The 25,308-nt window shown below is 41.7% G+C and overlaps 1 protein-coding gene across 2 annotated transcripts; it reads right to left on the bottom strand.

The window, feature by feature from the left end:
• Positions 1 to 7,370: 7,370 nt before the first annotated feature.
• LOC108710562 (protein ALP1-like) lies at positions 7,371 to 22,793 on the bottom strand. Of its 2 annotated transcripts, none has more exons than XM_041586042.1 (2): positions 22,270 to 22,793; positions 7,371 to 8,316 (listed from the first exon to the last, which is right to left on the bottom strand). In XM_041586042.1, the coding sequence occupies exon 2, from the start codon at positions 8,212 to 8,214 to the stop codon at positions 7,465 to 7,467; it is 750 nt and encodes a 249-aa protein (XP_041441976.1). In that variant the 5' UTR covers positions 8,215 to 8,316; positions 22,270 to 22,793; the 3' UTR covers positions 7,371 to 7,464. The 2 variants fall into 2 exon arrangements, with proteins under 2 accessions (XP_041441976.1, XP_018107177.1); XM_018251688.2 differs by lacking the exon at positions 22,270 to 22,793 and adding an exon at positions 10,811 to 11,078.
• Between the last annotated feature and the right edge of the window lie 2,515 nt (positions 22,794 to 25,308).

Raw genomic sequence — 25,308 nt, 5'->3', positions numbered from 1 at the left:
AAAAAAGAAAAGACGCCAGCGTTTTTTGGAAACTTTTCCACTAAAAAATATGATGTAAATGAGGAAGATCTATGCACTCCAGTGTACTTCGTCTGGTCTGAGCTTGCTAAGGCAAGTCTGGCAAAAGAGGTAACGTTTAGTAAAATCCGCATCTTGAATTTGCAGAGTAACATTCATTTGCCAGAGCGAAAATTCACCTGGCGATAGAGTGGCTAGCAAAGTGCTGCCTGTGCCCGTTAGTAAATTAGTGAAGTCCCTGAAAACAGTAACGCTGGAAAAGATTCACCAGCATTAGTCACTTCGCCCTTTAGTAAATCTGCCCCTAAGGGTTTTAGAACAAGAGGCAAATTCCAGGGTGAAGAAAAATACCTCTTTGGAGGCCCCAACTTCAGTGCTACCATAAAACATTTCTCAATAACCAGAGCCTCCTTCCAGCTAACCCTTGTCATGTCAGGCAAGGCTGATATATGAACTTGGCAAATCTAGAAAATATGAAATCCAGGAATGTACACTGCTGTCAGAGACTCCATATTCTCTTCTCTCCAGACAAGAATTGGAGATACCTCCTGGAGAAGTTGAGCACCCCTGCCTCCAGTAGCAGATTAATGAGATGTAAGGCCCCTAGGCTACACTTCACACAGCCCCCCCCCCCCTTGTAGGCTTATCCCACTCCCAAAAGTTTTGAAATATACAACAATTACAATCAGGGTTATGGGTGCACCTAGAGACACAAGGGGCCCATGATTTAGTGAATGCATCTTAGAGATCTAAGGAGCATTCCACGCATGCCTTGTGTGGCTGCCTAATGTTCTCACAGCAGGCACCATGCACCCATCCCAACTAGAATCAACAGGCCCGGATTTGTGGAAAGGCCAGGATTTAAGGGGGGCGGCATGCTGCCAAACCACACCCACATTGGTTCAAAAACACTGGGAATGCGCTGGAGATACAATAATTTTTTAAATTCCCATGCGCCAATCCCCATTGCTCCAGTCCTGATGATGAATATTTGCATGAATAAAGGGGAGGGGACAGGGGCGACGAACGGCAGTGGGCCTAGGGGCACCCACTACGTAAAACCGGCCCTGAGAATCAAGCAGAGCAGATAAAAATAAATATAAAAGAAAATACAAATACAGAAAACCAAATACAAATAATGAAAATAGGGTAGTCAGTTAATGTATCCACCCCAGCCTGACTCCTTATACAAGTCACAGTCATAGAGTTATATTTATTGAAGAATGAAGTTAAAGATCACCACAGTCTGAAATCAGAGTGAAATTTCTCCATTAAAGTCTGGCTGCTTTGATTTTGCTTACCTTGTGTAAGTTTCAAAAGATTTCAGAACTGAGATCAAGTGGCATTGTTCACACCTGTAATTTCATATATTGTTCACGCCTGAAGGATCATCTATTATTCCCACCTACATGGATCTACATTGTTTACACCTGTAACACCCTGTATTGATCACACCTCAGACTGCCAGTGGCTGTGACTGTTCACACATCATATGGGCTGCAGGAGCAGCAGATACAATACCGTTCCCTAAGTCTTAAATGAACAAGTTGAATAAAAGACGACCCAATACCAAGCCTTACTCCAAGTAGAGAGTGTACCATTAACAATCACCCTCTGTACCATATCTAGGGTTGCCACCTTCTAAAAATATCTTCACCGGCAGGTGGAGGGGGCAGAGTTAAAAGGGCGGGTTGTGACGCTAAAGGGGGCGGGTCGTGACGCGCTATTGGCTGGGCAAGTCGTGATGTCAAAGGGGGCGGAGCCAAACACACACATTTGCCAAGAATCCCTGGAAAAAAAGGTTGGTTATGAGCAGGCTGGGGGCAGGCCACGGGCTTTTTTTTAGGTGTATTTCAAATTTACTGGCAGCTACATTGCCGGTAAATTTGTAATACCGGCCCCGGCCTTGGCTGGTAAAATACCGGCCTTGGCTGGTAAAATACCGGCTAGGCTGGTAAAATACCGGCTGGGGGCAGGCCACGGGCTTTTTTTTTAGGTGTATTACAAATTTACCGGCAGCTGCATTTCCGGTAAATTTGTAATACCGGCCCCGGCCTTGGCTGGTGTTGTACCGGCTAGGCCGGTAAAATACCGGCCGGGTGGCAACACTAACCATATCTTTTAGCCAGTTTGCTATCCATATGCAAACAACTCCATTAAGCCCAACAGACCTTAATTTAGAAAGCGGTCGTTTGTGGGGCACTGTATCAAACGCTTTGGCAAAAACCCGAATAGATCACATCTACTGCCCCCCACTGTCCAGCATCTTACTTACCTCATCATAAAAAGCAATCAGATTTGTTTGACATGACCTATCCTTCATAAAGCCATGCTGATTGCTGCTCATAATGCCATTCACTAGGACACATTTTTGAATGTGTTCTCTTAAAAAACATTCAAATAATTTGCTCACACAGATGTCAAATTTACTGGCCGTAATCCCTTTTTAAATATTGGAATGACATCAGCTTTTCTCCAATCCATAGGTACCATACCAGATGAAAAGGAATCTGCCCATGGGTCAGATGGAGGCATTGGATTTAAGGGTATATGTTAACATGACAAACTTTTTTCCCATTATGATGGATATCCCTGCAGTAAGCACCAGCCATTTGGTTTTGGGTTCTTTTGTGTGCACCATTAATGTGGGTATCGTCTTCAACATTTCTTGTGATAACATTGGTGTGGTTTAAAAACTAGGAGTGGTCAACACAGGCTTCCATTATCAGCCCTCCACCACGTACTACAGAAGTTGGGCAGCACTGCTTTCCACCACTCAGACTTGATAAGTTCCGTAACCCTGGGAAACAAAGGAAAATGTTCCTTGGTTTTCTCCAGTCTCCCCAACTGTCTTCATCTGAGGAGGCTAGATCCAAGACTGGCCACAGAGGCAGTAGCCTTAGGGGCAGGTTTACTCGAGGGCGAAAATTCAACAACTACTGCTTGCAGCCATCGCTACACTTCGCCAGGTGAAAATTCCCACAGACAACGCTAATTCATTGGAATGTAGAGTTTCGTCACGGTTGCCGAATGCTGGCCTGGCGACGTTTCCTTAGAGATACCCTGAGCCACTGCTCTAGAAATTTTGGTAGAAACAGCAGAACCTGAAGCTGCAGTAGGAGAAGGATTTGCCGTTAGCAGAGAAAAGCAGTCTTCGCAAATTTTTTTATTTAGCAGACTTGGCCAAATTCCACCACTCTCCATTCATTTCTATGGGATTTTGAAAGGCATATTTATAAAGGATGAACTTTCACTTTCACCCATTGATAAATACTCTTTTAAAAGTCCCATAGAAATTAATGGAGAGTGGCGGAATTTCTAGAGGCATGTGGCAATCTCTAACTTCACTTTTTGATAAATATACCCCTTGGACTGATACATCCGACACACAGCTGTCTTCTTTCTTATATTCAGCTTCTGTGTAGGCAATGGGATCCATACCCCTGATGCACTAGGGATTACCACAACCAGTAACAAAAAAATTACATGTGACACTAGTGTGCCAGAGGGAACAAAAAACATGTCCTGGAGACAGGAAAAATGAAAACAGAAAACCATTGCCTCCGGCATGCCTAGGCTAATCGATAAAAAGAAGGAACCAGACCTTTCAAGTGAGTGGACCAATTGTTCTCAAACCCCTACAGTCCTCCAGGATTGTAAACAGGAAAGTCAACCCTACCCCTTAAAACTTGAGTGGTCACGGGTATGTACAGATACTTGCTATTTTTTAGAGCCAGGTTTAGTCTAAGGCTAGGGCCAGACAAGTTGGATCCCAGGTGCAGAGAAATGCAGACTGAGAATGCTCTTCTTCGGCGCTGCCCTTCTGTCCGCAGTACATGTACCTGGAAACATTACCTCATTACTTGAGTGCAGGTAGATGCTGTGGATTTTCACACCATAATACACTGCTTGTGCCTGCACCCAATTGGAGGTAATGTTTCTAGGTGCAGGGACAGTGGGCAGAATAGAGGAGCGGATTCTTGTCCTGTGTTTCTCCACAGGTTGACATCGCACTCATCTGGGCCTAGCATTAAAATCTAGTCTGAGAAAGGACAGAAAATAAAAACTGCTGCCCCCAAGAGGGAAGGGTGTCTTTATAGTTTGTGCAGGGAGAGGGCATTTCTGGTCTGGGAAAGGGGGTTGTCTAATCTTCTGGTAGTGCTCTCTCATTAAGGGCCAGTCCAGGCGTTTTGCAATGGCGAGTAGCGGCGACTAGTCGCTCGTTATGTCTCAGCATAGAAAGCATAGGGAATCGCCAGGTATCTGCCACACACAGCTATTCAAAAGCACTAGTCGCCTGAAAACACACAGAGACCCTTTTCTGGGCGATGCGACGCGACAATTGAAAAAATTGCAGTGACATAGCAGATATACAAAATCGCCTATGGCAAACAGACGAGGCGACAAATAGCAGCGTGAAAATGAACAACGACATGACGTCACAGGAAATGAGTACGAGAACGTGGATTCTACGGCGTGCGTACGAGAACGTGGATTCTACGGCGTGCGTACGAGAACGTGGATTCTACGGCGTGCGTACAAGAACGTGGATTCTACGGCGTGCGTACGAGAACGTGGATTCTATGGCGTCAAGTCGCAGGCACGTAAAAATACGAGGGCGCAAAGTTCAAATTATTTGTTTGGGCGTGCGACTACTCGCTGCATCATTTCTCGGGCTGTCGTGTTGGGGAAAGGACGCTTGCGACACTACTCCTGCACCAACTATTTCAGAAAAAAATGCCTTTAGTAAAGCAGCATGTTGATACAGATAGGCTTATTGATTTGTTGGAAAATCGACCTGCTCTCTATATGACAGAGTTTCGGGGCGTGATCCCGAAACGTTGCACTTCGCAATAAAACGCAAGGCAGCTTGCTTGCAATTATCCTGTGTGCCTTGGGATTCTTTCTGCTGGACTGTTTGGGAGGTGGCCGATCCTCTACCTTCGTGCACCAGGTGTCGTTACTGTAATTTACTAAGGGTGTGTGAGAGCCATAGTTGAACTGCCCAGAAGGCAGAGACACGAAGTGGTGCATCGCCAAAGTATATTTATGCTGAACAATTAAAATTTCTATTACCTGCTTTTGCTAAGAGACAGTAAGTAAATAATCATCCATTTTCTTTGGGGGGAGGGTATGATCAATGCTACATGGGCCAACATAGAAAGATGATCAATAGATTGTGATAACTTTGTAGCCTTTGAGTATTTGATCTTCAGATGGGATCAGTGACATCCATTTGAATGTTACCTACCCTGGTATATCCATGTAATATTGTATGTATATTTTTATTTGTATAGCGCTCCTTGAGGGCAAAGCACTGTACAACAACAGATAATTGCAGATAATATTGCAGATAATATTGCAGATATATGTAACACAACAATGCAGAGAAATGCAAGAGTATACAAAAATGTATGTATTATTTGTATGGAAAAATTCCTTGGTTTTAATGTTATTTTTTTTTTGTGTTTTCCATTAGAACTTCTAGCAATCTTGATAGTGTGCAGGACAAAGAGATTGTAACAGAAACTGCTTCTTCGGACCAACTACCAGATACCAGCACTGTTACCCCATCTGGCACTCCTAGCAGGCCTGTTACCCCACCTGGCACTTCTGGCAACACCGAGACCCCACCAGCACAAGCATCTCGATCTGACAACACTCGGGCAGCAAAAAGAAAAAAAAACAACATTTCATCTGGCGAATTAAAAGACATGCTATCAAAGTTGTGTGAATCGTTATCATCCAAAGAGCCTTCCCAAGAGTCTTCTGCCAAGAGGACCCATGCTTTTGAGGATACAAAGGAATTCTCATTTTATACCGGTTTAATTCCTACCATCATGATGGTTCCAGAGGCACATAGGCAAATGTTGAAAATGGACTTTCTGCATCTGTTATATAAATATTTACCCCAAGGCAATCATCCACCCAACATGCCTGTTATGCACCCACCACAACCATTCCACATGCCTCAAAGCAGCACTCCAAACCCTTATCCATACCCTTATGCATACCCTTCCACTTCCCAAGCATGGGATACTTCCCAAAACTCATTCACAGACCTGTAATGTGATTTTTACTTTTTTGGCTTACCGGTTTTGGCTGTTATAATGCACTTTACTTGATTGTTATAATGCACTTTATAATTTTTATTACATCCCGGAGTTTTGCACTTTGTGTTTTTTTCAGTTGTGTTTTAAATAAATATTAAACTTATGAAGCTGAATTCTTCCTTCTCCGAATGTTTATAAATGTTTTAAAAATGATTGACGGATATCCATAAAGTTCAATGGCTTTTACTGTTAAAACTATTTACATTACAAATAAATGAAATATAGGAAAAAAAACAAATAAAATTATATCTGGTTTTCCAGGGCCAGCACCCTGCCTTTCAGTTGCCGGACTTCGGCCACCAGCCGGGCAAAAAAAAAAATACAGAATTCTTATAATACATCTTTCATTATAGACTAAAAAGTTTTAAAAAGTTTTATGTGGGGGCTGTGATGTAGTGTACCTTCATCAGAAGCATCAGCCCTTTCTGCTGTCTCCTCCACCTCCTCAGGCTGTTGAGGTTCTGTCTCTGCCTCCTCAAACAGCTCCTCCTCAGTCTCAGACTGCTCAGCTTGTGGATGTCCCCCTGATAGAAAAGTATGTAATAAATAAATAAATTATAAATATATGTATAGTATACTTTTTTAAGGTTAATTAAGGAATAATAAATACTCACTGTGCTGGTGCAGCTGTACCTGCAACACAAAATCTGGGTCCCACCTATTTAGATCAGACCACAGCCACTGCAGTGTCCGATGGTCAAAAGTGACCCCATGCCGATGCCTCAACCGGCACCTCAACCTGCGCAGCAGGCTTTGTTTGTGGGCCCTTTTATTGGGCATCCACAATGGGAGACTGTCATACTTTTCTGACAGCAGAAAGTCAGCAATCTCCCAAGCCTGTGGGTCAGTGAGTGAGTTAATGCCCACCATTTTGCTTGCTGCTGTGGTAATGACGCAGGCTCTAAAACGCAGTATGACGCATGCCGCAAGACGCATGACGTCACGTTTTGTCGTGGCGGCTATTTGTATAAGCTTTGTCATGGCGGCTATTTGTATACGCTTTGTCGTGGCGGCTATTTGTATACGCTTTGCCGTGGCGGCTATTTGTATACTCTTTGTTGTGGCGGCTATTTTTATGCACTTTGTCATTCAGGTTGTCTATATGATTGTAGTTCATCACTGCCTTACTTCATGGGTGTCATGTGCATCATGTGTATTCATGTGTATACATATATATCTGTAGGACATAGAAATTTTCATTTAGTTCCATTTTATGAAAAACAATAGAGTACACAATAGTTTTTAAAATAATATGTATTTTATTAATACAATGTATAAACAATGAGTATTTTAGTAATACAATGCAACTGAATTGTATGCAATTGTATGCAGACTAAATTCGGTTCAGCTGCCATGGTATAGCTCCATCTGGAGACATGAAATAATTAGCAAACTGATCACGAACTCTCATCCCTCCTGTAGGACCTCTCACAGGGGCCCAATCAATATCTGGGATATCATCAGTCAGTTTATAGCTATACCCATCCCTAAGACGGACAAAATTGTGTAGGACACAACAAGCTTTTATGATAATATCCACAAACTGGGGTTCCAATTGTATACTGGTATGGAATACACGCCATTTGTTAGAGAGAATGCCAAAAGCACACTCTACCATACGGCGTGCTCTTGATAATCGGTAATTGAAAACACGTTTCTCTATGGCCCTTTGTGACCCTGGGTAAGGCCGCATTATGTTTTCTGTTAGCCCAAAGGCCTCATCAGCCACAAAAACATAAGGCATGGAAGGTGCATCAGTCCCAGGCAATGGTCTTGGAAGAGGTAGACGAAGTGCCCCTTCTGATAATCTACGCCCCATTGCTGAATGCCGGAAAGCACTGGCATCACCAGTGCTTCCATAGGATCCCACATCAATAATAGTGAAGCAATAATTGGCATCAACACTAGCCAGAAGAACAACTGAAAAGTATTTTTTGTAGTTAAAGTACTTTGAGCCACTTATGAATGGCATTGTAACTCTAATGTGTTTTCCATCCAAGGCACCCAAGCAATTAGGAAAGTTGGTTTGTTTGTAGAAATCTTCTGCAATGGTAATCCAAACATTTTCGTCTGGGGTTGGCATCACAATTCTTTGCAGCTCAGTCCAAATAAGCTGACAAGTTTCTCTTACAATCTCGCTAATTGTGCATACAAAGAAGCAAATGACTGCCCAGTTGCCAAAAACCTGAAAAAAAGGAGAAGCTAAGCATTACTTCTCAAAAATAAAAATAAAGATTTATTATGATAGGTAGGTAGGTAGGTAGGACCTGTATGATTGATAAAAGACACAGTATCAACCTTGCAATCCTTTGATATAACAACTCTGACAGCCAAAGCCCAGCCAAGTTGTATTTTTGCCTGAGGCAATACTTCTTGGCCTGATGACCCCTACTCACAACCTCCTGTCTTCCAATTAACCCCACGAACTACTAATTCCCTGATGCCATCCCCAAACTACTGTCAGATGCTCATCCCCCTACCTTCCCTGTGCCAGTTCATTGCACCCCTCTTCAACCTCCCCTGTGCCAGTTGTTCATCGCACCCGTCTTCTCTTGCACCTTAGGAAGCTACCTCTGCTGCTTACCACTAGTTCCGACCCTGCCAACAGAACATCAATTATATCCACTCATATTATATCTGTTTTAATAAAGCTGAGTTGAGTTCAAGAGATCAGGGGTACATGTTGTGAGCCTGCACCATAAAGGAACAGAATACAATAAAAACAGAGGTATTCATAAAATCACTTGTCCAGGATGGAGAAAACAAATGTTTATTTCATAAATATGGCACTCTACAGCTTAGACATAGGGGCACATTTGTGAATTAACTTCACCTAACTTCACCAAAGTTCACCTCACTCACCAGGTATATCTTCAGAATACATCTCCATATTTACTAAAATCTTCCTTTTCAAGAGAAATGTGGTGAATTTTCTCCTGGCGGAAATTCTCCGCAAAAATTCACCAGTATATTTCCCAATATAATGGTAGTGGAGTAAATTCTCTAGAAATTTTTCGCCAGAGGATTTTCGCCATGGAGTAAATTAGTGTGGAAGGGGCTATGATTGTGATTTAAAAGTGGCTGCTCTATCTTTCTAATGGAAGTTCCTAGCCTTTACCTGGCGAAATACACTTTGGTCAAAGAGGGTAGCTTTTGCACTTAAATTACCGGAATTTTTGAGAGAAAATGGTGCAAAAGTTCTCTAGGGCTGAACTAGAGTGTGTGAGGCACCCCTTCAAAAAAATCTTCAGAGGGGTGAGGTGCAATCCGATCCCCATCTTCCCACCCATCCGGCCTCCGCCCCACTCACTCCCAGTCCCGACTCTGCCCACTTCCGCCCCAACTTGCATCCCCCTTCCTCACCGCAGGTAAGAGAGCAGCTAAAGAGGAGGGGATTTCTATTAGCTATAGAGGAAGCAGACCCCACAGTCCAGCCCACCTCTTCCCCAGCCCCCCCCCCCGTGACTGTGGGGTCTGCTTGCTCTATAGTTACGTCACTGTCTGCATGTATTGCCTATCTGACCAAATTAATGGGAGATTATCACTACTATTTGTCGGACATAATTTATGTGCAATTGCTGTCTGTCAATAAATGACCAGAGAATTGTGAAAGTATAGTTTCAGATTTTCTTGTTTCTAATTGTCACAAATGTTCACTCTAAATGCAGCCACACGTATGTGCATCAGCTAAGACATGTGCATGAATCCAATTGAAATAATTTCTCAGTTTTGCAAGGGGTGATGTGATGAGTAAAACCTGCCTTACTGGACATGTTTTGGTTCTCAAGTCAGAATTTCGAGAACTTGGACTTAGCTTATCACCAGCATATGATGTCAGTCATGTGTCATGAATGTGTGGGGGGGGGGGAAACTCACTGCAAACTTAGATTTATCTGGCAGGAAAGGCATTCTGTGTAGAAATGTGCTATGCAAATACTATGCAAAAATCGTATTCTATAAATAATAAAGCACTCCATGCTATTATTTCATTCAGCATCCATATTGCATTACTAAAAGCTTGCTGAGTGGAAGAGATTCTCCTTCAATCAATTACTTGTCAATGTAGTAGTACAGAAAGCCAAATAATAAAGGAAGGCAAGGGAGATATTACTTATCCTTGGAGTGCTCCCCACCTTTTGCTTTTTTAAATTAACTACTGCCTGTCCCTAGTGCTGATAATTAACTTCCTCTGTTAATTGGCAGGTGCAGTTAATCCCTAGCACACAGCCCTTATATAAATCCCGACTTGGCTTAGTTTCCTGAACCTGGACTTGAACCTGTTTTCTTTTTGTGTTCCACATGCCCTTGCCTTGATCCTTCTCTGGACTTTGTTTTTCCAGTTTGTCCAGAGAAGGATCAAGGGCAAGTGGAATGCTTTTTTGCATTTGGCTGTGATATATATTTCTCCTGTAACGGTTTCCTTAACCTGACATATTTTACTGATAAGGCCTGAATAGCAGGGCCGGATTTACATAGTGGGCGCCCCAAGGCCCACTGCCGTTCGTTGCCCCTGTCCTCTCCCCTTTATTCGTGCAAATTTTCACCATCAATGGGGAAATTTTAAAGGACCAATAACATCAAAAAACATTTTTAAAAAATTCGATGCTACACATCAAAAAATAAACACCAAGACAAATAAAACTTTAAAATTGCAAAGACTTTATTTAGAAATAACTTACCAAAACTCCACTGAACATACAAGAGATACCCCGAAGGCTTCAAGAGTGATTCGGAGAGTGGTGGGTTATTTGTGAGTCCGTCTGGTACAAGATGAACGCCATGCAGCTCCCCTCTGCTCACCGTGCGGGAGGATAATGGAGAGATATCGACAGGGAACAAATGTGCCAGAAGAATTCCAACTGCTCCATAGAGTTTGATGCGATGCTGTCAGTAGCCAGGGAGGAGAAATCCAGTGCCGCACAATGGATGGTTGCCCTTTCGCCTTTTCTGAACAAGACAGGAAGTGGAGCTTCGGTAAGTTATTTCTTAATAAAGTCTTTGCAAGTTTTATTTGTCTTGGTGTTTATTTTTTGATGTGTAGTAACGAATTTTTTAAAAATGTTTTTTAATGTTACTGGTCCTTTAAAAATGATTGTATCTCCAACGCATTCCCAGTGTTTTTGAACCAATATGGGTGTGGTTGGGCAGCATGCCGCCCCCCTAAAATCCTGCCGCCCTAGGCCCGGGCCTAGGTGTCCTTTCCACAAATCCAGGCCTGCTCAATAGATGCCTACAAATGGATGACCAATGTAGAGGAGGGGGAAAAGAAAGGGAAGGAGGAACAGGCTAAACCTGAAGATGCTGAAATACAGGGAAAAACCAGTGTGGTTTCACATGCAATCACAAAGCAAGACAGTGTTGGTGGGGGTCCTAAAATAAGCAAATTAAAAACTAGAACTACATAGTATTATTATTATTATTATTAACATGTATTTATATAGCGCCAACATATTGCGTAGCACTGTAAAGTAAACGTGATTATACAACTACATCACATGAATTACATATATAGAATATATGGAGTAACAAACATCACAATCAATACAGGTACAAAAAGGTGAGGAAGGCCCTATGCATAGGCATACAGTCTAAAGGGAAGGGAGTAATACACAAGGTGTGGGAGTGGACAAGATCGAATTGAGTGGGTGAGAAATGTGGTATTGTATGTGGTGTTGCGTTTGGTAGTTAAGCAGAGTGAGGGTAGGCTTCTTGAAAGAAGTGCGTTTTCAGAGATTTTTTGAAAGCAGAAAGGTTGGGAGAAAGTCGGACAGACCGTGGAAGAGCGTTCCAGAGGAGGGGTGCAGCCCTTGCAAAGTCTTGAATGCGAGCATGTGAGGAGGTAATGAGAGAAGAGTTGAGTAGCAGGTCAGTAGAGGAGCGTAGTAAGCGAGTGGGTGAGTATATAGAGATGAGTTCAGAGATGTAGGGTGGAGCAGAGTTGTGAAGTGCTTTGAAAGTCAGTGTCATTAATTTGAATTTGATTCTGAAAGGTAACGGAAGCCAGTGCAGGGATTGACAGAATGGCGAGGCAGAGGAGGAGCGGTTGCTGAGGTGTATGAGCCTCGCAGCAGTGTTCATTATGGACTGGACAGGTGACAGTCTCTGGAGGGGGAGGCCAATTAAGAGAGAGTTACAGTAGTCTAGACGCGATATGATGAGAGAGTGAATAAGAATTTTGGCAGCGTCTTGGGTGATAAATGATCGTATTTTGGATATGTTCCTTAGGTGGAAGTGACATGATTTAATAAGTGACTGGATATGAGGAGTGAATGACAGGGCAGAATCTAGGATAACCCCAAGGCACGGGCCTGGGGAGAGGGGGTGATAGTGGAATTGTTAACTATGATGGATACTTCGGGGATGCTACTGGTGTTAGTTGGAGGAAAGAGAACCATTTCAGTTTTAGAGAGGTTTAATTTAAGGTAGCGTTGCGACATCCAGGTAGAGATAGCGGACAGGCAGGAGGAGACGCGAGTTAGGAGTTCTGGGTTGAGATCAGGAGATGAGAGATAGATCTGAGTATCATCAGCATAGAGGTGGTAGTGAAAACCATACGAATTTATTAATTTGCCAAGGGAGGAAGTATAGAGGGAGAATAGTAATGGTCCCAGGACAGAGCCTTGAGGAACTCCAACAGAAAGAGGTAGGGGAGAAGATGATACTCCATTGTAGGAGACACTGAAGGAACGATTGGTGATGTAAGAAGAGAACCAGGACAGGGCTGTGTCACGAAGGCCAAGCGACTGGAGGGACTGGAGGAGGAGAGGGTGATCTACAGTGTCAAATGCGGCTGAGAGATCAAGCAGTATTAGTAGTGAGAAATGATTGTTGGCTTTCGCGGTTAAGAGGTCATTAGTTAGTCGAGTCAGGGCAGTTTCCGTGGAATGTTGTGGCTTAAAACCAGATTGTAGGGGGTCCAGCAGGTTATTGTCAGAGAGGAATGAGGTAAGTCGGTTGTAGACTAGGCGCTCAAGTAGTTTAGAGATGAAAGGTAGCAGAGAGATAGGTCGGAGGTTGTCAAGATTGGAGGGATCAAGAGAGGGTTTTTTCAGAATGGGGGTGACAAGAGCATGTTTTAGTTGGGAAGGATGAAATTTTCTATTACCGCACACCTCCTTCCACTTATCTGCGTAGTGGAATGAATATTGATTGTTGTTGGCATTAATAAAAGGGGCAAAATCCCCGACTGCAACATTGGTGTGTGCGGACCGTTTTTCAAAATTACAAAGCAGTTAGTTGAGAAGGAAACAGTCCAGTTGAGAGGGAAAGATTAAATAGGTGAGTTAAGGCTTTGATTAGACAAGGATTGGTATTGCAGAGACGTTTTGAGGGAATTGGATCAAGCGGGCAGGTGGTAAGGTGAGAAGAGGCCAGAAGCTTTGAGACTTCCTCATCAGTGACAGGGGTGAATGAGCACAGGAGAGACTGGGAAGTGTGGAGGGAGGGTGGTGGAAGTCTAGGGGGGGTTGAGTAGTGTAATGTCCCTTCTGATAGTGTCAATTTTGTTTTTGAAGTGCTCAGCAATATCTTGAGCAGAGACAGATGTGCATGGAGGGGGTGGAGAAGGGGAAAGGAGAGTGTTAAAGGTGGAGAAAAGTTGTGCTGGTTTTTTAGAAAGGGAGTTAATGAGTGAAGTAAAGTATGTTTGTTTGGCTTGGAAGAGGCTGATGTTAAAGGAGCGCAGGGCAGATTTGTAGTTCCAAAAGTCTGATTCTGAATGGGATTTGCGCCAGCGACGCTCAAGTGCACGTGAGTGTCTTTGGAGCGCTTTTGTATGAGCAGTATGCCAAGGTTGAAGTGGTTTGGGTCGAGAACGTTTAGTTTTTATAGGAGCAAGCTCATTTAGGGCAGTGGTGAGAGTACTATAGTAGACAGAGGTAGCCACATTAGGACATGAGATGGCTGAGATATTAGAGTGAAGAGAGTCAAAGGAAGAAGAGAGCTGTGACACGTCTACGGCTTGCAAGTCACGGTAAGTACGTGTTTGGGGAATAGCAGGGGGTGAGGAGGGAGTTAGTGAGAGTTGAAATGTGAGCATATTGTGATCAGAGAGGGGAAATGGGGAGTTAGTAAAATTGGAGGTTGAACAGAGTCTGGTAAATATGAGATCCAGAGCATTACCATTGGAGTGAGAGGGGGAATCTGAGCACAAAGATAAGCCTAGGGAGGAGGTTAGTGAAAGAAGTTTAGAGACAGAAGAGTTGTTAATGTTGTTAACGGGTATATTAAAGTCACCTAATTTGATGGATGATAGTAACTTCATCTGTCATTATTGTGTATATAAATCCTCTAAATATGGTGTAATTGCTGTTCTGTGCATGAAGCTTTGTATATTACCAGGGTAGTATTTGCTTCTTGTGTGCAGCAATTAGCCTGTATATACCTGAATATGCATTTATCTTGTGCAGTGAGATTTAATTCCCTCCCCAGCAATTTTGCGCACTGTTTAGAGATCGATTTTCCACTGTAGCTCTCCAGAATCCACTGCCGCCTTGTATTCGGCCATAATATGATACTCACTCTGCTAATATGAATTGAGGCAATTAGCTGACCAGACACAGTTAAAAGGAGGCTCATATTGTTTTCATAATAACCATCTTCACAGAAAATGGTCTGCTCAGTTCTGTATTTACTTGTAGCTTCTGTCTGATACTGTCAGTTTCTTCTGTAGGGCGCTTATATTGAGGGGCAACAAATCTCCTTGTGTCATTGCCCACAGACAGTGTATTTCTAGTGGGAAGAGGTTAAAGGGATACTGTCATAGGAAAACATGTTTTTATCAAACACATCAGTTAATAGTGCTGCTCCAACTTCTGCACTGAAAACCATTTTTCAGAAGAGCAAACTATTTTTTTTATATTTAATTTTGAAATCTGACATGGGGCTAGAATATTGTCAGTTTCCCAGGATGCCCCAGTCATGTGACTTGTGCTCTGATAAACTTCAGTCACTCTTGCTGTAAAGTTGGGTTGGGGTGATAATCACTTTCAAGAATGAAATTTAGCAGTTCCATAGTGCAGCACTGGCTCTTTCTTAAAGCACGGGAGCAGGCAAAATGAACTGAGATGGCTCCTACACACCAATATTACAACTAAAAAAAATTCACTTGGTTCAGGAATGAAATTTTATATGATAGAGTTTATTTGTAGTGTAAACAGTGTAATTCAAAAATAAAAACTACACCATAAAAATCATGACAGAATCCCTTTAAATAATGATAATAGATGTCTCAGTTCTCTTCATGAAAGTACCATAAGCCTAAAAGAGCAATCAAATACCAGTATTTCCATCAGTCAGATAGATTTGTTCTCACACTGTATAATGGTTGGCCAGTTTGATTGAAAACAGGCAAACTGTTGTTCAGGAACATGACTTCATTTGTTACAAAATCCTTGAGTACAGGTAAATGGCAATGCTTGGCGATTAGTCGCCAGACGACTAAATCTCCCCAATCTGCCTGTGTGCTAAGCCCTAAAAGTCATGGATACATAGGGGAAGATTAGAGCACAACACAGGAAAACTCATCCTCTTTCTAGTCATTTTTATGGGTTTTATAGAAGTGTATTTATCAGTAGGTGAAAGTTAGAATTCACCATTTAATAAAAAATGCTTTTCTGTGGTGAGCTCTAGTCTCACTTTTTGATAAAAATGCCCCATAGTCCTGGCTGTATAGATGAAAGACAGATAAAAAGAAAATATTCAAGTACATTAGTACCCAGGTGAATATTTAGGAGTGCGGACTAGCAAAACATGGGTATATTATTCCCTTGAGAAACCTTCTGCAGGGCTTTGTGCAGATATGTAACTATGTATGTGTGCGGGATTTGGCTATTTTTATGCACTGAAACACAGTGGCTAATTCATGTGCCTGAGTTTCTGTATAGGTTTCTGTATACTGCATTTTGTTTTGGTGCTCAGTCTGCTGTTTGGTTGCTATAACAGCACAGGGCAAGTTACTTAATAAGCCCTACTGTTTCTTAGACTAGAATGCTAATAATATCTGTTTGTTTAAATTCTTTTGGCAGGATATCCTGGGGTTTTCTATCCACAGCCTGGCAGAACTAGTTAAAAAAAATTGGGGCACTCAAGAATATTTTTAAAAAAAACAATGGTGGCAGGGGCCTATAGAGTATAACAATAATACATTAGTGGCCATGGGATTAAAAAAACCAACACACATTGGTGTTCAGAGGAATTTAACTCGTGGCTTTAGGACTTAACCTCCTTTCGTGACTTCAGGTCTTTTCGCCACTTCAGGACTTCAATTTCGGCTGTTTTCGTGACTTTGGGTATTTTCGGCGATTCGAGACTTCAGCTGTTCGGCTTTTCGGCACTTCTGCATTTGAGACTTCGGCTTTTTAGCACTTCCGCATTAAGGACTTTGGAAGGAGGCGGCACGGCTTTGGGCTTTGGCGCTGTCAAGGGGGGCCTGACTCTTTCAAAAGTTCAGCACTGCAGGGCCCCCTTCAGGCCCGGGCCCGGTACACTTGTACCCCCTGTGCCCCACTGATGGCGGCCCTGGCTGCTGCTGCTGGTGTTGATTTGAGTAAAGTCGTTTTGTTCAGAATCCTATGGGGCATAATATTTTGCCATGTTTTACCATGTGAACAGATTATGCTCGGATTATGTTCTGATTATGTACTGATATATTAAACTCTGATATAAAATAATAAGCATCTTATGCTACCAGTAGTTCAGGTTGTATATTTACTACTAGTTCTCAAGTACTCAAATGAAGTGGTGCTGTAGCCTTTTATATTGTAGATACATTCCAGATGATAAAAACAATGTATCTGCCATTTTTAGAGGCTTCTTTATTCACCATATTATTCCAGTTGTTTTTCCTGCAGTACAATTCACAGTTTATGGCGCTATTCTGTTGCAACCTATGGTACTGCAATTGAAGTGACTGCAATAACAGCACCTAGCATACGTTGCACTACAGGCTAAAAAATAGGCATGTTAATGCTGCACATATGCTTGCTTTTTCATTTCATATTTAGTTGTCAAGGTATTTGCAGTAAGCACCATTAGATCTAAGCTACATTCTACAGTTTATTTTGTTTTGTTGCCTGAGGCCCTATAGACTCACCTACAGCCACACTGAACTATTACTGTAATCAAAATAATGTGTTATGCCAGATTCTCTCTTCTTTTTGTGTTTGCTGTTGTGAGGGAATGAGGGTAGGTATGGTATTCATTTACTCAGGGACATACAGTAACTATAGAGGAAGCAGACCCTGCGCCTGCAGGGGGGCCCATGAGGTAAAGGGGCCACATGAGGCCCTAATTCTTATACAAATTCATATATTTGAATAAATACTGATAAAACAGGTCAACTCTAGACATTTTTGGGGTCTGAAAAATAATTTGCTGTGGGGCCCAGTAATATGTTGTTACACCACTGCATTTACTGGACGGGTTTGAACTGTTCAGAACAGCAATAACTATTATAATCTTATTAGACAGTGGCTAAAGCCACAAACAGGTTAAAAGATTCAGCTATAATAATAATATCATTCTCTGCATGTATCGGAGTCGGACAATATCAATGGGAGATTGTCACTACTATTTGTCGGACAAAACTTTAGGACAATTGCTGCCTTTCAATTAACGGCCTGAGCATCGTGTGATTTGTTCTCTTTACTACTTTATATTAATCTTAATCGTTAGTTGCAGGTCAGAAGATTGGAACGGACGTTTGTTCGTCCGATATAGCCTAATAATATGTATGTCTATTGACAGCTTCACTTTGTAACCAACTGTTACATACTGCAGAAAGAACAGACGTTTATCTTCCTCCTTTAATTTATTTAACTTTATAGCTTAATTTTTTCCTAATACTGAGGATACTGATGTCTCTTCTGTGTTTGGAAGTGCTATACCATACAGAAGTATAGTGTTTAGGTGACTGTGGCACCAAGCTGTTTCAGTGGCACTAGAGCAGTGATCCCCAACCAGTAGCTTGTGAGCTCTCCAACCCCTTGGATGTTGCTCCCAGTGGCCTCAAAGCAGGTGCTTATTTTCAAATTCCAGGCTTGGAGGCAAGTTTTGGTTGTATAAAAACCAGATGAACTGCCAAATGGAGTCTCCTGTATAAATAATAAGACAAGGGTGAAGACGGCCTGAGTGTGCCTTCCTAAATCTGAGGGACTGATGTGTATAGCATTGCAATAAAAGCCCCCCTCCCCATAAAGGTGAGTCAGGTCAGTTATAACAAACCAGGTAGAATTGCTTGATGTTACAAGCAGGTCGTACTTATTTGTATATTATGTTGCAATGAGATGGGTTTTTAGGCATCGGTGTTATGTACCTGTGAGGCAGTGGGACATTTACTCAAAATAAACTCTTGTCTTGATGAAAGAGGTTTATTTTAATTTGCAGACCTCAATTAAAAAAACAAATAAGCAAGACTCTTAAGAAGGAATGTAAATTAATTAATTAAGTCGGAAGCGTTATTTAAAATTAAGTCTTTGAGAATGTTCAACGCTGCTCGCAATGTAGAATCTGGTGAAAAAACGCTTTGCGAATGCGAAATTCTATTACATCCACTGTGAACGTTCGCAAAAGCCATTTGGTTGGAAACTTTGCGAGGAAATTGTCGAATTCTGTAATCAGTCAAAAAGGAGGCAAACACGGTTGCTAATGTTTTGCAACTTTTTTGCGCTAGTGAAACATATTACGTTCCCCCCATTAGGATGAAGACATACAGAGCTAATAGTAGCAGCTACTTGTCACGGCTACAAAATAGACAATAGTGATATTTGTATTTTAGCATGTGTTTAAGCAGAGGCAATTCTCAGTATTGTCTATGGCGGGGGGTTTTGTATCCACAACATGTAGCTGCTTCTTGTAGCTCTGTGTGTCTTTATCCTTAAGGTGGCCTCAGACGCACCAATAATATCTTACAAAGCTAATTTTTGTACTATATCCGGTGCATGAATGGCGGGAGAAAAGCGGACCAATATTGACAGAAGACTTGGATATTGGATCGGCTCATCGATCTAGCAGGCCAGAAATTTTTGATTGGGCGGCTTTGAAGGCACGCGAACGCCATTATTAGTGCTGAATTGTCAGACACAGGTAGATTTCTATTGTTTCTAACTGTATATAGGGTTGCCACCTTTTCTGGAAAAAAATACCGGCATTCCTTTATTCCTGCCGGTTTTTCCTATTAATAACACTGGCATCAAGCATCTTTTAACATACCGGCCAGGTGGGAACCCTACCTGTATATCTGACGATTCAGCTCTACACGTTTGTATTGAAATGATAGATCTTTTCCAGGAAATATTGTAATTGTAACATCTATGGTTTCCACCAATAACATTATTTCCCAAGTTCCCAGGTCCCTTGCATTGCATAAGCCCTTATAGTTGCATGCCTCTTTCTCACTGCTCCACCAAATGCTAGACAAAACTGGATATATGCCCTGAGAAAAGTGTTTTCAGGCCTGCCCCCCTCCCCTACAAATAAGCCATCCTCCCGCCCCCATCCACTACAAATAAGTCATTCTCCAGCATCCCCTCATCATTATGAAACACAGCAGCCCGGCCTGTTTCACAACAATACTGGGCCAATAGGAGGACATGCTGCAGGGTCATATGACTGGACTCTTTATGTAAAGCTGCTGCACATGTAAGGTCAGAACCAACAGTACCATACCCACAGCCTTGCACCTTATTATGTATCACTTGAAGTGCTCTGCAGGCTCTGGGATACTGGTATATTATAATATAATAATATTACATAGTGTGATCAGCTGTTTTTTTTCTGCGGGAAGCCAGGACTCACTGTACTCAGCTGTTGGCACTGACAGGGCAGCATTTCAATAGGTTGATCCTTATATATTTGTTTTCCTTGACCTCCTATCCTATTGAATCTTTTGCAGAATTAATATTGGCCCAACATTTGGCTACCCATGGATCTTTTGTTGTGCAAATCATGCCAGCAGACCCTCTGGGATCCAGCTGTGGGCACAGTTTCTGCAGGACATGCCTACATGGACCTCCACCTAGCAGGTGCCTGGTTTGCAAGCAGCGGTTTCACATCAAGGGACCCCACAACTTAAAGTGCAACACTTTTCTGTGCAATCTCCTAGACAATTGCCTGGATAGACAAACCAAGGGATCTGCAGGAGTTGAAATCCCTAAAGGAATAATACGAGGCTGGGAAATTTGCCTCTAAAGGGATTGCATTTGCGCTTGGTAAGAGAACCATTGGGGCGCTGCTGGGGATTAGTGAACTAGTCTGGGGTAAACCCAGGCTTTTTGGGAAAAGGTTCACAACAGCTTTTGTTTGTCTACAGTTTCCATTCACAGGGGTTGATGGGAGTTGTAGTGTAACAGTGATACTGACACAAAAAAATTACTATTCAAAACATTAATTTACATCAAAAGTTACCTATAGCTCATGTTGATCATAAGTAACTGTTACTTGAAGTCCCTAAACCTGACTGTTTTGCCAAGCTGACCATCTTTCCTAGTTTCTAATGCTAATAGACTGATGAAGCTCAAATATGGCAGCACCCCCAGAGAGGAACATGGGGATCAAATGGGTAATATAATATATTTTTGTAAATACTATTACAAAAATTATAGATAGCATGCAAAGACAATATTATGATAGGTGTAAAAAAAAAAAAAGGTTTAATTTCTGGTGTCAGCATCCAATGCCTTATATACGCTATACTCACTGTATAATAAAAATATGGGTGATCTTTCACCTGCTTGTGCTGAAGGTACTGTGTTATGAAACATCCTACTTCCTGGGAGAAAATCGTATGATTACACTGGGTTCAAAGAAATGGGTGTCTTTCCAAACATTAGGTAATGACATGCTTCTAGTGCAATTATCTAATGAAGGAATGAAAAGAAATTATATATATTTATAAATTATTACCCCATTTTGCTGCTTAGTATGTATAGGCGTTGCCATACTGGTTGTTGCAGCAAGCAGGGCCGGACTGGGAGTAAAAAGCAGCCCGGGCAAAATAATCAAAGCAGCCCACATGTAAAAACACTATTATCGGGGGAATGTAATAAAAATCGCTAACGGAAAAACTATTCGCAATGCGAAAAGTTATGCCTTTGCGCGAACAAATTTTGCTTTGTGCGAATTTAATATAGCTTTTGCGAGCCCGGAAACTGTTTAGCGACCACTTCCGACAGTGAAAGACCGTTTGCGAATTTTATAGCTTGCGCCAATGCGCAGTCAATGTAATAAAACTTCTTACTGAAAAAGTCGTTATGTTTGCTCCAAAAGATTACGACACCTTCAAGCACTTCTTATGAGTGCGCAATTAAAATTCGCAATGCAATAACAGTTTAAGGAACAATATTACATTGCGAGATGTGGATTTTTAGTCTTATTGGTGAGAATTGTTTTGCTCTTTGCGACTTTTATTACATTCCCCTGAATGTTTTGTACTCATCCACACATACAGTATATTGGGGTAAAACTGCAAAAATGGTTATAGGTGATGTGCATAAAGGGCTGCCTTTCTCGCTTAACTGTAATTAATGTCAAATATTACCGTAATTAATTATTATTATTACATTATAGTACAGTAAAACATTATTTAACGGCACCACATAAATCTAGTGTGTCTATATTAACCACTTTGTTGATTTGCCATTTATTATAAGCCTTAAACATTTTATTTAAAAATTACAAGGATTCAATAGTTCACCATTATAGTATGGGGTATATTACTTCTTATAATATGCAAGTGATACGTGATATGCAAGTGATACAATCTGGACTGTTGAGGGGGGGGGGTTTGGGGAGTTCTAGTTCAACAAGTGCTTTGTTTTTTGGTTTAATGATTATTAAACCAAAAAAGAAAGCACTCGCTGAACTAGAACTCACCAAGTTCCCCCCCCCCCAACAGTCCAGATTGTGGCTGGTACCTGCGCTGCACGAAACATTCTTAGCAATAAACAGTTAAACTGAAAAACAAAGCACTTGTTGAACTAGAGCTCCTCAAACCCCCCCCCCCCCCCTCAACAGTCAAGATTGTATCAGATTGTGGCTAGTACCTGCGCAGCACAAAATATTTTTAGCAATAAAGTCAGTGATCCCTCTCCCAGGCTCCCTTCCCATGTCTATAGCTTTAACCTCCCCTACTGAACAGTACCTCTTCCCAGGAGCTCACTTGCCGACGGATTACAATGCAGAGAGGCGACGAGTCACATGACGAGCTGTGACGCTCCTATTCAAGCACACAGTCCAGCCAAGCACACAGTCCAGGGGGAGGGGGGCGTGCTGTCACAGAGCAGAGCAGCAGAGTCTCTCTCTCTCCTAATTATACAGGCAACCGAGCGGTTCAAGCTGGGCCGCATTTAACTCTGTCCTGCCCTATTGGTCTGCCGTTTTTTTTACTCTTGACTTCATTCAAGGCAACGGAGGGGGAAAAACACAACTTATCTCTCTGTTCAAGAGCGGCCCACTTGAACAGGAAATAGAGCGGCCCCACGGGCAATTGCCCGAGTTCACAGGTTGCCAGTCCGGGTCTGGCAGCAAGTATATGTTATCGTACAGTGCCCTCTACTGGCCAGATTGTTGTACATTATTTAATAAAAACAATAAAACATTTTTATTTAAACTGATTGCAATTGTTGGCAGTGCCCTGATGTTATGAGCATTAGTATAGGAAGTAAGAAGGAAGCTACTATTTTTTTTCAAGTCTTGCCTGGCTTAAGGTTAAAGCTTACACTTTTGCTTTACTGATCTCAAGTCACTTAGGCTCATGAGGATTATACAGTGGTGATTATACAGTGCTTATTCAGGTTAGTGAATTTGCGTAGAAACGCTCTTTCGCCAGAGCGAAAGTACACCTGGCGTTAGAGTGCGAAGTTGCGCTAGAGTCTATCTCCTTCGCTAGCGTAATTACACCAGCGCCCGTTAGTAAATCGGAAAAGTGCCAAAATGACATCACGCTGGCGAATTTTAGCGTTAGCCACTTTGCCCTTTTAATAAATTTCCCCCTCAGCCTCTACTAGAACTCCATAGACCTTTGGGTATGATCATTTGAATGTAGGCCATGATATCAGTAATGAACACTGATTAATAGGACGTGTATTCTGTTTATAGTGCAGTTGCTTTTACATTATGAGGCATTTATCATGTGACCTAAACTATGATGCATTAACTGTCCTAGAGACCGTGGGTTGAATGTGTCCCTCCAAAGGGTTTAAGTGGCACCCAGCCTCTACTAGACCTCCTTAGACCTTTGGGTATGACATCATCATGAGACATCCATTATATTTTAATAAATAATAATGGAATGCTGCAACAACGGACTTCAGTTAAAACCTATCTTCTTTATTGTGCTCAAGTATAAACATTCAGCATACAATGCCTAAAGTGTATCAGACGATTCTGCTCTTAGTCATGGTCACAACAGCAAGATATACAAATATATATTCATAGCTAACAGCGCCATCTACTGGCGTCTGCCAATATTAACTACTACTAAGTCCAGTAAAGGACAAATCGCACCATGGTATTACAGGTAGGGGACCTGTTATGCAGAATGCTGAGGACCTTGGGTTTTCCGGATAATGGATCTTTCCGTTATTTGGATCTTTATACATTAAGGGGCCAATTCACTAAGGGTCGAAAATCGAGGGTTAATTAAGCCTCGATATTCGACTAGGAATTAAAATCCTTCGACTTCGAATATCGAAGTCGAAGGATTTAGCGCAGATAGTTCGTTCGAACGATCAAAGGATAATTCCTTTGATCGAACGATAAAATCCTTCGAATCAAACGATTCGAAGGATTTTAAACCAACGATCGAAGGAATATCCTTCGATCAAAAAAAGTTAGCCAAGCCTTTGGGGACCTTCCCCATAGGCTAACATTGACTTCGGTAGCTTTTAGATGGCGAACTAGGGGGTCGAAGTTTTTTTTAAAGAGACAGTACTTCGACTATCGAATGGTCGAATAGTCGAAAGATTTTTACTTCGATTAGTTCGATTCGAAGTCGTAGTCGAAGGTCGAAGTAGCCCATTCGATGGTCGAAGTAGCCCAAAAAAAAAACTTCGAAATTCTAAGTTTTTTACCTTCGAATCCTTCACTCGAAGTTAGTGAATCGGCCCCTAAGTCTACTAGAAAATTATGTACATCTCCAAAGTACATAACTGGGCTCAATGTGTGACCCAGGGGATCAATACTTACTTAATGTATTAAAATGAAATGGTCTTCTGTTATTTAGGGATGTAAGCACAGTAGTTCTGGTTGCCTTTGTTTAGAACAATGGAAAGCTGAGGTGCTGGCTAGATCAAATTTGAAGAAAAGAAGCACATCTATAACTATAGTAATGTTCTTTTACATAAGAGCAGCTTATTTTATTTTATATTAACAGTTGAAGGGGTTAAAAGTATTACATCTCTGGAATGGCCCTGACCTGCTATGCAACTCCCTGCAGGCTTCAGCTTTTTACCTAAGAATAGACAATGTGCCCTCCTTGTGCAAAACCTCACACCTCACACAGAAATCCATGCTGTCCAAGTAAATGTAATAAATCTCATTAAAAAATAGCCGTTGGATAGGGTATGACATTTATAGATGCAGATGTCAGACTTTTCTCATTATAATACAGGAGGCCTCAAATTGTTGGACAGGGTACAAAGTACACAAAAATGGGTGAAAACGGTCACTATGCACCCTGGCCCACACTTTTGTCCGTAATAAATACAGTGCTGATTGCTTTCGGAAGTGCTTTATTCATCTGGCAGGCTGAGAATGCCCACTTGCGTGTTACTAGATATAGCACAAGGTACATAACACAGGTTGCAGGGAATCAGTAAATGTTTCTTCCCATTTTTATTTTCAATTATGTTTATTGGTATTACCAAAATAAACAGCAATGAACAAAAACAACAACATATTGACTTACATTAAAGCCGTTTCCAAAAAAAAGAAAGAAAAGGATTATTACATATCAATGCAATGAAAATAAACATCAAATGATGACTTTAAACAAAAATATTTGAGAAAAATAAATTAAAATAAAATAAATCATCCTCTCTACCAACAAAATAAACAAACATTTACAATGTAAATGGACAGGCGTCGTAGTTGCAGTTTCCAAAGTTGTGTACGGAGCAGAGTCGAGAATAGTCCAAAAATGTCTGCTTTCATGTCAGGTGGAAGTTGTACTTTTCCACTA

Source organism: Xenopus laevis, chromosome 3L, assembly GCF_017654675.1.
Source record: "Xenopus laevis strain J_2021 chromosome 3L, Xenopus_laevis_v10.1, whole genome shotgun sequence".
NCBI lineage: Eukaryota > Metazoa > Chordata > Amphibia > Anura > Pipidae > Xenopus > Xenopus laevis.
The sequence above is the reverse complement of the archived record's forward strand: the minus strand, read 5'-3'. Positions and strand labels throughout refer to the sequence as shown.